Source organism: Sebastes umbrosus, chromosome 6 (assembly GCF_015220745.1).
Source record: "Sebastes umbrosus isolate fSebUmb1 chromosome 6, fSebUmb1.pri, whole genome shotgun sequence".
Classification (NCBI taxonomy): domain Eukaryota; kingdom Metazoa; phylum Chordata; class Actinopteri; order Perciformes; family Sebastidae; genus Sebastes; species Sebastes umbrosus.
In genome coordinates, this window is record NC_051274.1 from 1,769,761 (window position 1) to 1,785,073 (window position 15,313).

Below are 15,313 nucleotides of genomic sequence, written 5' to 3' on the forward strand. Positions count from 1 at the left end.
GGTGGTAGTAATGGACACAATATGTTTGTTTTATTGGTGCAAATGGTCTCCATCTGTAATGATACAGCACAATTTAGTCATTTATGGTTAATTATTTCGCGGACCCCCTCACAGAGTGCCACAGACCCCTGGGGGTCCCCGGACCCCACTTTGAGATTCACTGCCTTAGTGTTTATGTTTGAAAAATAACATATACCGGCATTTTGAATAAATGTACAGAACAGCTTTGGTATTGACTATGTTTCATTGTTCATTGAAGGTGTTCTTTCAAGATGTTTTAGAGACAGAATACAACGGCTCATGTTCCCACTGATCCACACAACACATTTTAAAGTTCGGCCATACACATATTTTACACTGAGCATAAGCACTGTTGAGTCAGGGGTGACTTTCAAGAGTGTTATGCAACAGACTCTTTCTTTTTTTAAATGTATTTACAGGGATTACCTTTGACCCAACAGCTACCAGAGAGACTGAGCAGGTCTGCAGCAGCACATTTACAATAGTACTATTTAAATTTGTATGTAGACAGGGCCTATATTATGAGTATATGGCATGAGAAGGTGAAGCTCCACCTCTGGGCTGCAGCAATAGTGCTGACTTGCCCTCAGGGACAAAGCACCCAGGGCTGATCAGACCCTAATCTCCGCCTGTCTGGCCGGCCTGTTCCAAAAAACAAATAGGCATGAAAAAACAACTCTGCTCTCGTTCTTCTATTATCTCCCTCAAATCTTGTTTTCCATTATTCCTGCACTAGGAAAGCCCTGGTGAAACAACAGACCGAGGTTAACCATGTGCCCGAAGGCAAAACTGATGTCTGTGCCAGAGGATCTGACTACAGTCTGCCCTCCATTTACACCCATGACGGGGTCATAACGGAGCCTCAGCAGGTGGAGCTGGGTAGGGAGGACGGGGGCCTCTTCATCCTGGCACAGCTCAAAGAGCCTCCTCTATGTGCTCATAGTCCACATCAATCACACAAGCCTTCAGTTCAGGGGAAGAACCATTTAATTACCCCTTTTAAAGCAATAATTGCCTGACTTGGCTGGAGGTCCTGCCTGCGTGAAGACGAACGGAAAAGTGAGGCGTTCACTGTCTCTTATGATCACAGAAGAACAACCAAGAGCTGTAATTTAGATTAGCAAATCAAATATATGCACCTCACATGGTTATAAAAAGAGATCAAGGAAAGAACTTATGAGTGTGAGAATTTAACAAATACACAAATCTGCATTGATTTATAAAACATCTGCAATGCTAAACAGCTGCTGTTCCCATAAGTCTCCTGAGTGATGTGGTGTTGTTTAGGCATTGTTGGTGGTCACCGGCTACTTACTGTAAACTGTATGTCTTAACTGAGAACACGCGCTGACTCATGCTTCCACAGAAGTTAAATACTGCTACATCAGATATGTGATACATGCACAGTGATGAACTTTAGGTTGGTTTTAAAGTTAGTATCTCTCCAACAGATCTCATCCATTGGTGTCTCCATCTATGCTATCTCTGATCAAACTGAAACTCTCAGAGGCATAGAAACAAGCCTTTAAGCGGAGTATTTAGATGGCTCGTCGTTCCACCGGATCAACAGATGGTTTGGGTGGAGAGAAAATTACATACAGCCACTTTAGTCTAAAACCACAGAAATTCCCCTTTGCCTTCACTAGGCCTGCCAGGTACTGGGTAGACTCGCATACATGTCAAGCCTCTGGGCACATGATGGATGCTCAGCTACTTTAGTCAGCATGGTGGTTAAGGACTCTCTGTATTTCCTGGTATATAGCTGGCAATGCTCTACATGAATGAAGATAAAATCTGAAATCCTTCACTCAGCTTCTCCCTGATGGCTATCTGGAATGGCTTCAAGAGAAGTCTATGTGAAAACGATCAGATGGCTCAATAGTAATGATTTCCAGCAGCGTACAAGAAGCTATGATTTTAATCTAGTGAAACGCTCAACCACCAACAGGGTCCACATTCCTTTCTTATCAATTGCTTTCATTCCTATTATACCTCCCTGTTTCACAAAAGACATGCATCTCTTGGTAGCAAGACTCAAGCGGTCCGTATCACCTGGAAGACACGTCCAGCTGAAAATATTGTGCAAAGGTCCAGTGAGGTAGCAGGGGAAACTAAACTAGCACAACTGACCTTTCTTTAGATTTCTAAACATGCTAAAGGCGGTGTTGGGGCTGCAGTAATAGCGATGCTCCGTATATAAAGAGTTTTGGTGGGTGGTGTCCTTTTTTTTGCCTTTGGATTACTTCCAGAGTGGTCACCATTAACCAAGTACATAGGTTTGTGGGGTTACAGGTTACGTTAAAAAAAGTTCCATTGACGTATTTTCCCAATGTGTGGAAGTCGGTCCTAGATGCTACCACAGTTTAGACCTGTGGTAGCGGTAGGGCTGCACCAGGGGGCAACCTCCGGGTCTGAAAAGTGAAGCCAATGCGTAAGTGCCTTAAACCTGCATTCTTTCTAATAGCCAGCAGGGGGCGACTCCTCTAGTTGTATAGAAGTCTATGAGAAAATGAGCCTACTTCTCTCTTGATTTATTTCCTCAGTAAACATTGTAAACATGAGTTTATGGTCTCAATCGCTAGTTTCAAGTCTTCTTCAATACAGCATGATGTTCATTTAGTAAATGATGGTCCCATTTAGAGTCAGATAGACCATAAAGCAGGGGATGCTTTAGGGCGGGGCTACCTTGTGCTTGACAGGTCGCTATCACGGCGTTGTCCGGTCTGGGAGTTTTGTCTTAGAACTTTAACCCTTTGTTTTCAGCTCATGAAAGTTAATTGTAACATTTTGGTTGCCTAAAAATGTCTTATTCAGCTTTCGGTTGCACGTTGCTCCACCCTCTCGTGTCACTTCTGTTTGCAAAAAACCAAGATGGCGATGGGCAAAATGCAAAACTCTAGGCTTCAAAACAGTGACGTCAAGGTGACTGCGTCCACTTCTTATAGTCTATGGGCTGCACAATATACAGTATCATTTATTTTTAATCATCATCATAACAATGTGATACGCGATAAACAAATTGCGAAAGGTTGCGATATTGCACTTTGAATATAGTAAAATGATACTTTGTCTGACACACGCTTTTCTGTTAACTCTCTGGCCAATCAGACAGAGCCATCGCCGTTAGGCATCATCTGATTGGTTAGAATCTGCATGCATATAAGTGCGGTTTATCAGACTAGTGCTGCTTATACATGGTTGAAGGAGGAAAGTGTGACAAGATAAGAGCAAACGAGGAATTGGTGCTTAAAAAAAATAGCGCGTCAACTGTCTAGCAATATTTTGGATACAGGAGAGAAGATGTGGCACAGTCAAGCACTGAGTACACTTTAATATCGGTTTAAATATCGCAAGTAATATCATTATCATGATATTCAACAACGTTATCGCATATTGCATATTTTCCTCATATCGTGCAGCCCTAGTTAGCAGCTCTTAAAAGAATGGAATGCTTGACAGGCATAGCAACAGTAACTAAGGGGGAGGGGCTTAGCAAATGGTCAAACATTATATTATATCATTTGATTTACTATAATAAGCAATGAGGGTGTATTATTGTGTCACTTCTGATGCAGCCAAGATTTGCATTGGCAGAACTTTGACAATGGACACAAGTTTTCTGCTTCATTTAAAAGGACTGAGAAAGCCCCTGTGATTTGTTCTGAACAACATTTACTTTTCATTAAAAATACAGTATGTGAATGAGTGTAAGTGTGTGTGTGTGTGTGTGTGTGTGTGTGTGTCTGAATCAAAGACCTTTTCCATTACAACACAGTTTGGCTCATGGCACGGAACATGAATCTTCAAAAAGCAGCAAACCTGAATGGAAAATGTTTCCAACCAAGCAGCTCTGCTCAGCTGAAACATGCTGAGAAGGAAATTCAAATATCACATCCCAGCTGAGAGAGAAAAATAAAAACAACAAGGGCTTGTACTTTGGCATAATTAGGTCCAGGGGAATTCATTAATCCTTAGTTCCAGCTTGTTACTTGCCAAGTTATGAGAACTTGTGAAAACTTCTGTACAGCCACACTTTATGACCAGCTGACGAGCCCTCCAAATGAAGTAGCTCTCGCTGTGCAAGAAATAAAAAGCTGTGATAAATGCTTCTTTATCTGTACTGCATGAAAAAAAGAGTGAAGACACGAGGGAGATGTTTAAATAAAAACTTGCTTGTTGAGATATGATTGCAGAAAAATTAGAATGACTACAGATTATGAGGATTTTGAATTATAAACATACTATATAGAGAAAAAAGATTTAAATAGGGGAAAAACGTGGGTATGGGGGTTGGAAAAACAACAAATACACTGTTTCTTTCAGGATATATAGAGCAGCACATGTGAACTGCACACAGGAAAGCCTGAATAAACTTTGCTTCAGGGGAAGTGGGGTCCTCTTGTCCTGTAGATTATTCCAGGTTTCATTTCCCCAACAGGATGGTGACTCAGCAAGAGACGAACATTTTAGACCATCACAAGCCACTGCACCAAAACAATGGACTGCCAGCGACCTCTTAACCACAAACCCATTTGCTTTTCAGCCCTAAAGATATCTCAATCATGGAGCCAATCACTTGTCCAAACTGCCTTCCTCGTCGCTGGACAAATAGGACGGTCAGGTGGGTAGAAATGAGTTCTTGACAGCGACTATGATATAAATACTGGTTTACCGCTCATTTACAATGTGCGAGGAGTCACAAATTGTAAAAGTCACAAGCAAGAGCGAGCAGAAAGAGGACGGGACAGAGGGTGAAGAGACGAAAAGTCCTGTGAGAACACGAAGTGTGTGGATGTGTGTATAACAAAGAGAAGGAGTTGTTATGTCTTGCGGGATGGCCGCTGACATGATAACACAGACCAGACTGGTGCAGCTCTCGTCCTGTCTCTCCTGAGGGCCTCTGCAGCCTCAGTGAGGGGCAAAGCCAATGCCCAGTACAACTCTTCCATCAATTTTAATTTGAACAGTGGCTTCTAAAACATTTTGAAGGCATTTTTTAGCAGTTTACCTGTTTCTATGTCATTTGTTATGTCTGTCACAGTATTATTAGGAAAACGCGGTCTCCGGATGACTTTTTAATGTTTCCTGTTTTAAAACGAGAATTGTGTAAAAGGGGTCTTAAATATGCACGTAGTGGCTACATGATATTGTGCTAAAAGACTGAGGCTAAAGCAAAAAGTCAGCATCCTCAGCAGCTGATGATCCATGTTGAAGCAATGGAAATAAAGAAACAGCAGTGTAGAGTTAGTTAGGTAGTATGATGAGAGGGCAACCTCTGTGTCTGAAAAGTGAAGCCAGGAGGGGGCGACTCCTCTGGTTGCAAAAAGAAGTCTGATTGTATAGAAGTCTATGAGAAAATGAGCCTAATTCTCACTTGATTTATTACCTCAGTAAAAAAATGTCTTATTCAGCGGTAGGTTGTACTTAGCTCCACCCTCTCCTGTCACTTCTGGTTGCAAAAAAACAAGATGGCGACGGCCAAAATGCCAAACTTGAGGCTTCAAAACAGCAGTCCACAAACCAATGGGTGATGTCACGGTAACTACGTGCGCTTCTTACATACAGCCTATGGGAAAAATGTGTAGTCACACTGTTATTTCCTTTTAAAGTAGCTGTTTGACTGCTTAGCTTACATACTTGCTTGTATTTTCAGACAGGATTATGAGTTTGGCAAACGTAATACTACTTCAGGTAACGACTTCAGCTGGGGTTGCTGGAGAATAAACTTCCTCAAATCCAAGAATATGAAGAACCACATGTCTAATGCCAGAATACGTGGAAAAGATCAATTTCAAATGCATATAGTATCATTATTATCTTAGGCAAGAAAATAATTGAATTGATTTTAAGTAAAGCTGATTTTCAGTTGTTAGATTTTCTGTAGCTCATCAGCTCTCAACCCGATATCACTCCAAAGCGTGTAATAGATTAGGGATGTCACGATACCAAAAATCTAGTAGTCGATACCAATACCAGTGAATTTCCATGATTCTCGATACCAAATTCGATACCATAGTAAAAAAAAAAAAAAATAACAATAAATCCCATATCCTCAGATTGAAAGCAGTAGTTTAAATTCACTGACATGGTGATATTTCACTGGGTATAGGCTACCAGAGGTGGGACCAAGTCATTGTTTTGCATGTCACAAGTAAGTCTCAAGTCTGACTCAAGTCCCAAGTCAAGTCCCAACTCAGGTCTCGAGTCCTAAACAAGCCATATGCACTCTTCACCAAATGTAACTTAATTTTAACAGCAGAGAAACTGGATCCAACTGGTGCTCATTAACGTAACGTTAGTTCTTCATGGTTTTCTCCTGAAACTTTATTGGATGCCGTTGGATTGGTTCAAACAAAGTGGATCTGGGGAGTTAAGTGTAAGATAATCAAATGCAAGACCCAAATACATTCACCGGAAATAAAGAGTCCAGAGTTCAATAATAAAAAAAACACCACTTTTCAGAGATTTAGCAATAACCAACAAAAGATAGAAATTCAGTTTGTTCAGTTTAGTTCAGTTTTTTCCCCGACGAGTGAATCTCCTTCTTGAACATAAAGGATCTCTGCATCTCTGGATCTCGCTGCTGCATGGCGCTGTTGTGTGTGTGTGTGTGTGTGTGTGTCTGTCAAACTCCAACACAGAGAGCAGAGGACAGAAGCAGCTGCATTTGGCACTTGGCAGGTGTTAATTTCAGACCCTCCAGGCATCGTACGGTATTACATGTGTGTATGAAAGTGCAGTACCACCAGGGGGCAACAAAACCACTCACTTAGGTTTAGGCAACAAAGCCACTTAGCTGGGTTTAGGAAAAACGTCATGGTTGACCTTAAAATAAGTACGCAAACTAAGCAGAAAAAGTACGGAAACACATCACAAATGTCACTGCAAAACACGTCAGAAACGTCACTAACGTAACTTACAAAACAAAACACCGGTCTTGAACACCGGTCTCTCGGTGTAAAGTCCTGTGTTTGTTGGACCCATTCAACGCCACCATAAGCAGTTTTTCTCGCATTTTCTTCTACATCACTAGCTCTGAGCGTAGCATATCTACGTGGATGCATTTATATTGCAGTCAGTACAGACTACATGCCGTATAAATGACACCCTAGAACGGCATTCTTATTACACGCTTTTGCCTTGCGTATTAATGTGTCATTCACACACCTTTTCGTGCGACCGGGCTGAAGCTCTGGTGTTCAAAACATTAAAGATCTTGAATTTGTGAAGTCGCTCACTAATTAGGCTCCTGAGGAGTAGCAGACTTGTATGGCTGCATACGAACGAGCTCCGGAATCAAATAAAAGCGAGCAGGGAGGGGAATCCGGTGTTCCCCTATATTTACATTTCACTGAGCCATTACACCCCGAAGCCTACAAAATTCCACTTGCCGACCTCCCTCTCTGAACATTAAGGGTTTAACAACAGCTTAGATGAATTTGCATCTTCTTAAGGTTACAATAAAGTCTTGGGAAGATGGCAGCCTTTCGGTTTTTCACAGGTAGAGACTTGTTGTACAGTAAGAGGAAGTGGAGGCGGGGCGCTACTAGTCTCAAGGAGCGAGACATCATCAGTTCTGATAAGACACCAGGGTGGGATTTCTTCTAAACACTTCAGGCACTTTGACCCTGACACAGGATGTCAGGGTCAAACCTGGCTTTAAAAGACAATGGAGAGAAAAAAAGACTGACAGCATTCCTTTAGCAAACTTAAGTACTCTGGGGAAAAAAAGACTACGTCTTTGGTGAAAAGGGCAGCAACCCCCATCAGAGTAGCTGTAGAAGTTGGGAGGGACCATACAAGACAATGCAGCAACTCCCTTGAGGTAAAAGCAGAATGCCCAAGTGACTTCACATCAATGCTGCCAGTAAAGACAATGGCAGATTCAATAGGGCACAGACAACTATAGAGCACCTTCAAAGGGAAAAGTGCAATACAGTTAACTTAGCATTTCAATGAATCTCTAATGAGTGCTAGCCTGGGAAAAAGCCCAGTAAGACAATGTGAAAAGATTGAAGAGGGCTGGTTAAGATGGGGAAATCAGTCAAGAGTCTGTAACAGTCTATTACAGCCTTTTGTTCTTCTTATCAAGCTGAGAGACTCGTGCTCACTATTTCCAGAAGAGCAGAGTGAAAGCTCACATTAAATCACTAATTTCGCAAAAATGAGTGAATTCCAAAGGACAGGAAGAAAAAACACTCTGTATTAAGCTTCTTCCAAACTGAACATATAAATCTAATTTTCAGAATAAAATTCCAATACTCTTCATACAAACACTGACTGAACAAGGAGAAAAAAACATTGGACATTTGTGATTTGCTATACCACAAATAGTTTCTGACCATTAGTTGTTTTTTATTGCGTGTGCTGTAGACTGTGTTGTGTCCTCAAGACATCCTGTGACCTCAACATGAACTCTGTTGGGTTTATAGCACCTGTAGCTCCATAACACAAGAAAGATGATACTTCAAGCATGTTTTACTTTTAAAAAATGGCATTTGTTTAACTGTTTATCTGCTATCCATATTTTTTTCAACTTCTGAATATGATCAGTTACATTATACAACGTGGACAATCTTAATGATTCTTGCCAGGAAATCCCTTAAGTTCTCGCTGCACTGCAAAGAGGTCAGATTACAGGGTTCACCAAAGAGCGAAATCCAGACATTGGTGTTGATTTAGTATCTTGCTCTTGGGCACTTCAGATCTTACAGTAATTTCTAACAAGCATTGTTGAGAAGAAAAGAACAAACAGTGAATTTCATTCCATGTTTGCCAGTGTGTATGTGATATCAAATAATCAGAAAGGTTTGACGGCTTAAAATGTCATGTATTTCAGAAATAGTTATATTCAGTCTTTTCTTTTCTTCCACATAAAGATTAAAAGGTTGAAACCTTTTAATCTTTATTGCAGAATGCCAATTGACTTGACAGCAGCTACAATCTGCTCTGAGGATGGTACATAAATCTGTGTAAAACTGTGGTTTGAAACAAAAGCCAGGCAGCCACGGACATATTCCTTAGAGAGAAAACGTAGATGTGTGAAGAGGTGTGAGTGGAAAGAGTGGGACTCTAGTTACAACAGGCGGTACTCAAGACTATGTGCGCTCATGTCAGCACATGCACAGCGTTGCTGCTGTACCAGCTGAGGTGCAGCTGTGTTTGGAGTCGGCTCTTCTGTCCGACACGGATGCGACTTTGAAAGTGCAACGCTGCTGCAGCAGCAGAGCATGGTGTATTGTGAGGAGACAGTAGTTTGTGTGTATGTGTGTGTGTGTGTGTGAAGGTGTGTCCAAGGCGAGGGTGGGGTGAACAACCCAAATATATTTTATCCATCTTTAAGGCTTTGATGCATATTACACTGATCTCTGAGGTTAAATGGAAATGTGGTTCTTTCAAGAAAATGCCTGCATTGATTATATTCTAACAACACAATAATACAAACTGGCATTGGTTGCAAACTGCCAATTACATTTTTTGCAAATGGAAACGCAAAAATAACCGTTCTAATGTGTAACAAACTGAACTGAACTGGGACTACTTGGTGGAAATGTGCCATTAGTGGAAGGGTGTAGCATGGGCCAAGAAAAAAAACATTACGTTTTGGAGCAAATTGGCGTTGGCGGAGGTCTGCACTCTCCGAGCCCTGTATTTGATTTATTAATTGCTGTCAGGATGTATAAAGAATTTCAACAAATATAACAAAAAAGTTTTTTGAAGAACACTACCAACCCTGGCTTTAAGTCGGGCACAGGAGGGTGTGCTCTTCTACCTATACGAGCTACAGGCTGCATCCAAACCAACCGTAGGCTCACTTCTCTGTAGGGGGGCAAAGAAGCACAAACTAAAAAGGAATATTTTTAGCATCTGTATTCAGTGGAAATATTGTAACAATAGAGGAATACTCACAGAAAGAACAAAGACAATGGACAGCTGAACTGAATGCTAAACAAATGCTGGTCTTCTTTATGCGCCACATCACATTTCTTGGAGTAGCAAACTTTTTGGAATGACTGCACTGCACGAGGACATGCAAAACATGAAATATGTGAAGTTAACTGCCCAGACAAATGGCGAGCAGCATGACTTGTGCAACCGCATACTGCAAATTAAAAGTTTCGGAAGCTTTGCAGTGGGAGCTAATCTTGGCTGCGAATGAATCATGAGGAACCCCCCGCTGAGCTGAGAACCAGAGTCAGATTCAGAGCCCTCACCTCTCTGACCTCTATACCGGCCCAAGTCGCACCTCGCTGCAGAGTCAACAAATGCCAGCCCGCCGGCCTGCACTCCATGTGTGCCAATGTGCTTGAGGAGGGGGCGAGCCACTTCAGTGCGGCATTGTCCCATCAGCCAAGATGGCCTCTCCCCCCGGGGCTATAATTCAACAATGCAATGTTTACTGAACCCAGTCTTCAAGCAATTATGTGAATGGGTCTGGAGGGGGGCAGACCTTCCCTACTGTTTAAACTCTGGAGTGGAGTTGGTGTTTGCACTGCTGTGCTTTGCAACTCCATAGAGTTGTCGACTCTGAATGGGAATTAAACACCAGGTAGCTGGTTCTGAAACGACAACGCGCCACACAGAGAGACCAACCACCTCGCCTAGTCGCTGCGTTACCCAGCGTAGACTAAATAAATCATCAGATCAAACTGTCGTCGCGTCACGTTTAGCAGCGAATGAAGGGGTTGAGTTGCACACAGGAGACAAAGATAACAGTTTACACCAAAGACACACGCTCTGCAGACTATATAGTCATAGGAATCCAGGCCGCCCTTCCCCCCAAACCCAGTCCAACCCCCAATGAAGTCAAGGGACACTTGTGACAGTCTATACTGGGAGAGATCTCTGAGCCAAAATTGTCAGCAGCGGTGCTCAGTCAGTATGATGTCATACATCAGAAAACAAAGTGGCCTCACTCTCTTTTATATGATTAAGTGAGACCAGAAGCAAAGACCACTGGCCTTATCAATCCATTTCCACTTGTAAAAATGAGTGAAAACAGATTTGGGAGTAGCCGTCTTTACAGCTTACATTAAGCTGTAAAAATACTTGACTCGGGTAATTTCTCACACCAGTGCTGCTGGTGGCTCACAGCAGGATATGGGTACCCATTTGTGGAGTAGAGCTCTTACCCATCGAGACTTTTTATTGACTTTGATTGTTAGAGTTGATGCGCATGACCCTGACATTCCAGTGTGGAGAAAGAAGGGCCCGTAGCAACACCAGTATGTGTGCTTAATTGAATCAAAAGGCAGTCCGCCTGCTGTAGTTCAAAGTCATAATGCAAGAAACAGATGCTCGCGGTTCCAGATAATTCAATTATGGTGGTATTGTTGGTGAAGCAGTCAATCAAGGCTGTGGTAAATGAGTAGAGGCCATCTCCTGTTACCTTCCAGTGTCAGGACACAACAGATGATGATGGCCCTCTGGGGGACTGGATAGCTTCTGTGGATCGATGGTATTAAAGATATATAACGCGTGTTCCAGGTAATGCACCTTCTGTGTCAACTTTGTGAACTGACACAAAGTGATAGATCACGTCCGTTCACGAAAAGGCTCGGCGCTCGATAGCATGTCGCAGTTGGATGTTAAATATACCTTGAAGTCATCTACGCTATGGCTTTCCAAACGTCTAGGATATTACTGGTCATACACTCTATATCCAGCAGGTGAAAGATTTATGTGTGCCGGGCCACAGCAACTATGTCCCATCATTCAAAAAGGCTTTCCTTCAGATCAAATCAACACAGATATCTCAACCATGACAGCTCTGTTTATTGGAGGGCATAAAGGTGAGAGACTAGACGGGATTTCTAGAGGGTGGGGGGGGGGGGGGGGAGTCTATTCTCAGCAGCAAGGCAATAGTCCTCCTCTATATGATTCATACCACAGATATAGCAGAGTAACAACATCTTATTTCAGACTGACGAATCATTAATAACGCTAGAATAAATAGCCAACAGTGCATGGGCTGGGATAATTCATTCATCAGTAAGCAAATATAATGAAAAGTTATTCTTACAAAACGGTCACTATATCCTGTCAGTAGTGCATGAGACAGATAATCTGTGGAAAAAAAAATCATGTTCCTCTGCGTCCTCCTGTGCTCATAATGGCATTTGCAAGATTTCACCACACCCGAAGGAAAACAACCAATCAGAGCCGGGCTGGAGCCTTGCCGTCTCTGGGCAGCTGTCAATCACTCCTCACGAATTCTGATCAAACTGTCAAACTAGGCAGCGCTGTTCAAATATGAATCAATATTCTGTTACTGTAATGTCTATTTCTCTCCTCAAATGTTTTCAGAAACATATTTCAGTGTTCTGTTTAGCTGTAAAATGAGAAAGTTTGCCGGCGGGCGGTGCTTGGTTTTGGCTCGACTGTTTTCAACATGGCAGCCGGGTCACAAACTTTTCCAAAATATGTTTCTAGAAACATATTTTGAAACAAACAGACATTACAGTAACAGAACCTTGACTCATATTTGATCAGCGCTGCCTAGTTTGAGAGTTAAATCGGAGTTTGTGAGTTTCGCGCGCAGTGATTGACAGCTGCTTTAGAGATTCCTCGTCTCTGATTGGTTGTTTTCCTTCAGGCGTGGTGAAATCTTGCAAATATCATTAGAGCACCAGGAGGACACAGAGAACATGATTTTTCACTGATTATCTGTCTTATGCACTACTGTCAGGATATATTAACTGTTTTATAAAAACAACTTTTTATCATATTCGCTCAAAGTTATCGACTGCAGCTTTAAACTGCAACATTCATCGTCATTTATCAAACTAAAGTGCCAAACATTCTGTTTCCACCCTCTGAAATGTGACGATTTGCTGCTTTTCTCTGTTGTATATCATTGTAAGTTTAATATATTTGGGTTTTGGGCTATTGGTTGGAGAAAATTAGCAATTTCCCCCATGGACTTGTGTATAATTGAAAAGATAATCAATAATGAAAATAATGTTTAGTTGCAGTCTGACAGTATACTGCATAGTGAAAGCTCGATGAATAAAACCAGGGGATGTAACTTGGTAGTAAATTCCCAATATGGCACATTCTCCCAACTGCAGTAAGTCTTCCATGGAGGAGAATGACACTGGAGAAGTGGATTCATCATTTTCTTTTCTATTTTTGTTTACTACCTAAAGCCCTTTTTTTTAAAAAAAGGAACCCTAACTTTTATTTTGAAGGATTTCCAGGACTGATTCATTAATAAGGAAGACAAAGAAAAGAAGTCACCCCACACAAAGGACTAACAAGACTAGCAATAAATGCACATTTTCATATATGTTTTGCTCACCAAATGAAGCCAACTCCATACATAGTATATGTCATATTAAACATGCAGTAGGAAATGCAAAGTGTAGCCTGACCAAGTTTGAGAAGGTTTAGGAGTTGAGGGGAGACTATGAATAGCTTGTTTCTATGGACAGACTTAGCCCAGCTTCAGTCAACAGCAGCTTCTAGTTTGTCCTATTACTTTTAAAAGCATCTTTACAGTACAGGCTGATATGACTGGAATCTGTTACACAGCCCACTTGCATGTGCGCAGCCCTGCAGCAGCAGCCCTGCACCAGCAGACCACACTCTTTACTGAACAGAAATAGTAACATCAACACATGCCTGATCCTTTTCTTTTTTGCTTTTATTATGACATTAAAGCACTGATTTGTAACTTTGGCTTGACCTCTGGGGGGAATAAATGATTTTATAGGTGAATAGAATGAAACCTAAAGTCCACAGTGGAGAGTTGAAAAGTAAAGAGAAAGTTTGAGCTCACTTACAGTAACCAGCTGGCATGTGAGTATCAGAGAGAGGATAAGTCCACAGATCCAAGTGGTCGGAGTGCCCATTTTCCACCAACCCAGCACAGGCTGCGAATGCCGGGGGAAAGAAAAGCCGAGGTCCCTCAGTCCTCCTGGTCCCTCAGTCCTCCTGGTCCCTTAGTCCTCCTGGCCGCTGGAGCTGTGTGTTGCTTGCACCTTTTTCACACTTTTCTTCTCTGAAAAGAAACCCGATTGCTCCTCTGCGACCCTCACCCGGCCGGACTTCATCAACAGGTAACACACAGCCTTTTCAAGCCTGTTTCTTTTCTTTCTTAAATGCAGGGGGCGTCAAATATCGCTCCGAACTTGCTCCTGTGAACTCCAAAACTACTGCAAAACTACTGGGACTAGTAGTGGAGCTACATGCAATCTATCTGAGGAAGTCCTGAGCTGAGAGAGAGAGAGAGAGAGAGAGAGAGAGAGAGAGAGAGAGAGAGAGAGAGAAAGAGAGAGAGAGAGAGAGAGAGAGAGAGCGCTGTTGAAAAGTAAAAGGCGGAATGGAATTTGGGGAGTGCTGAAAGAGAAGACAGCTAGTCCCAGTGTCCCAGTGTGTGGAGACGCCACCAGCAGACCCATGTTAGCTCTTTACATGACCACACACTACTCACGTGTGTCGGGTCCTGTATAAACGCTATTGTAGTATTTATAACATCTCCCCACGCACATTTAAAGTCTGTCTGTGGCACTAAATATTGACTTTATAGCAGTGGTAAAAGTATTCCGATTTTTTACTTAAATAAAAGTAGCAATTACAATTTAAATACTCTATTACAAGTACAACTTCTGCAATCAAAATGTTACTTAAAGGAACAGGGTATAACATTTTGGGGGATCTATTAGCAGAAATGGAATATAATATTCATAACTATGTTTTCTTAAGTGTATAATCACCTGAAACTAAGAATAATAGTGTTGTCGGTAGCTTAGAATGAGTCCTTCATATCTCCATAGTGAGCGGGTCCTCTTCACGGAGTCCTCCATGTTGCTCTGTTATGTTTCTACAGTAGCCCAGAACGGACAAACCAAACACTGGCTTTAGATAGAGTCTTACGCGTTTTTACGTTACCCAAAGGCCACCGTAGTAATAAACGTTTTCAGTCCAAAATGGCGGCAGCAGCTGTTGTCAAAAAAACAAGTTTCGTCTCTTTGCTTCTATACTCTTTGCCGCCAGCCGCCGTCTGACTTCCGTTGCTCCTAAAGTAGTGTTATTATGGTATGGATGGACTCAGAGCGAGGTGAACGGCGGTACCACGGTTTTGCACTCGGCTGCTCACATTACCGCAGTCTTGGAAAGGGAGGAGTGAGCGGAGGGGTACTCAGTTGTTTGCAATCTGCAACCACAACACTAGATGTGGCCAAATCCTACACACTGTCCCTTTAAGTAAGAGTACGTAGCCTAAGTATTATCAAGAAAATGTACTTAAAGAATCAAAGTAAATACTCACTATGCAGCTGAAATGGGCTCT

General features: G+C 42.1%; 1 protein-coding gene across 1 annotated transcript in view; it reads right to left on the minus strand.

The window, feature by feature from the left end:
• Positions 1-14,256, minus strand: part of hspg2 (heparan sulfate proteoglycan 2) — a 141,114-nt gene extending 126,858 nt beyond the window's left edge. Inside the window, 2 exon segments of the mRNA XM_037771388.1 lie at positions 13,806-13,939; positions 13,974-14,256. Coding sequence (XP_037627316.1) covers positions 13,806-13,874 — 69 coding nt within the window. The 5' untranslated portion in view covers positions 13,875-13,939; positions 13,974-14,256.
• Between the last annotated feature and the right edge of the window lie 1,057 nt (positions 14,257-15,313).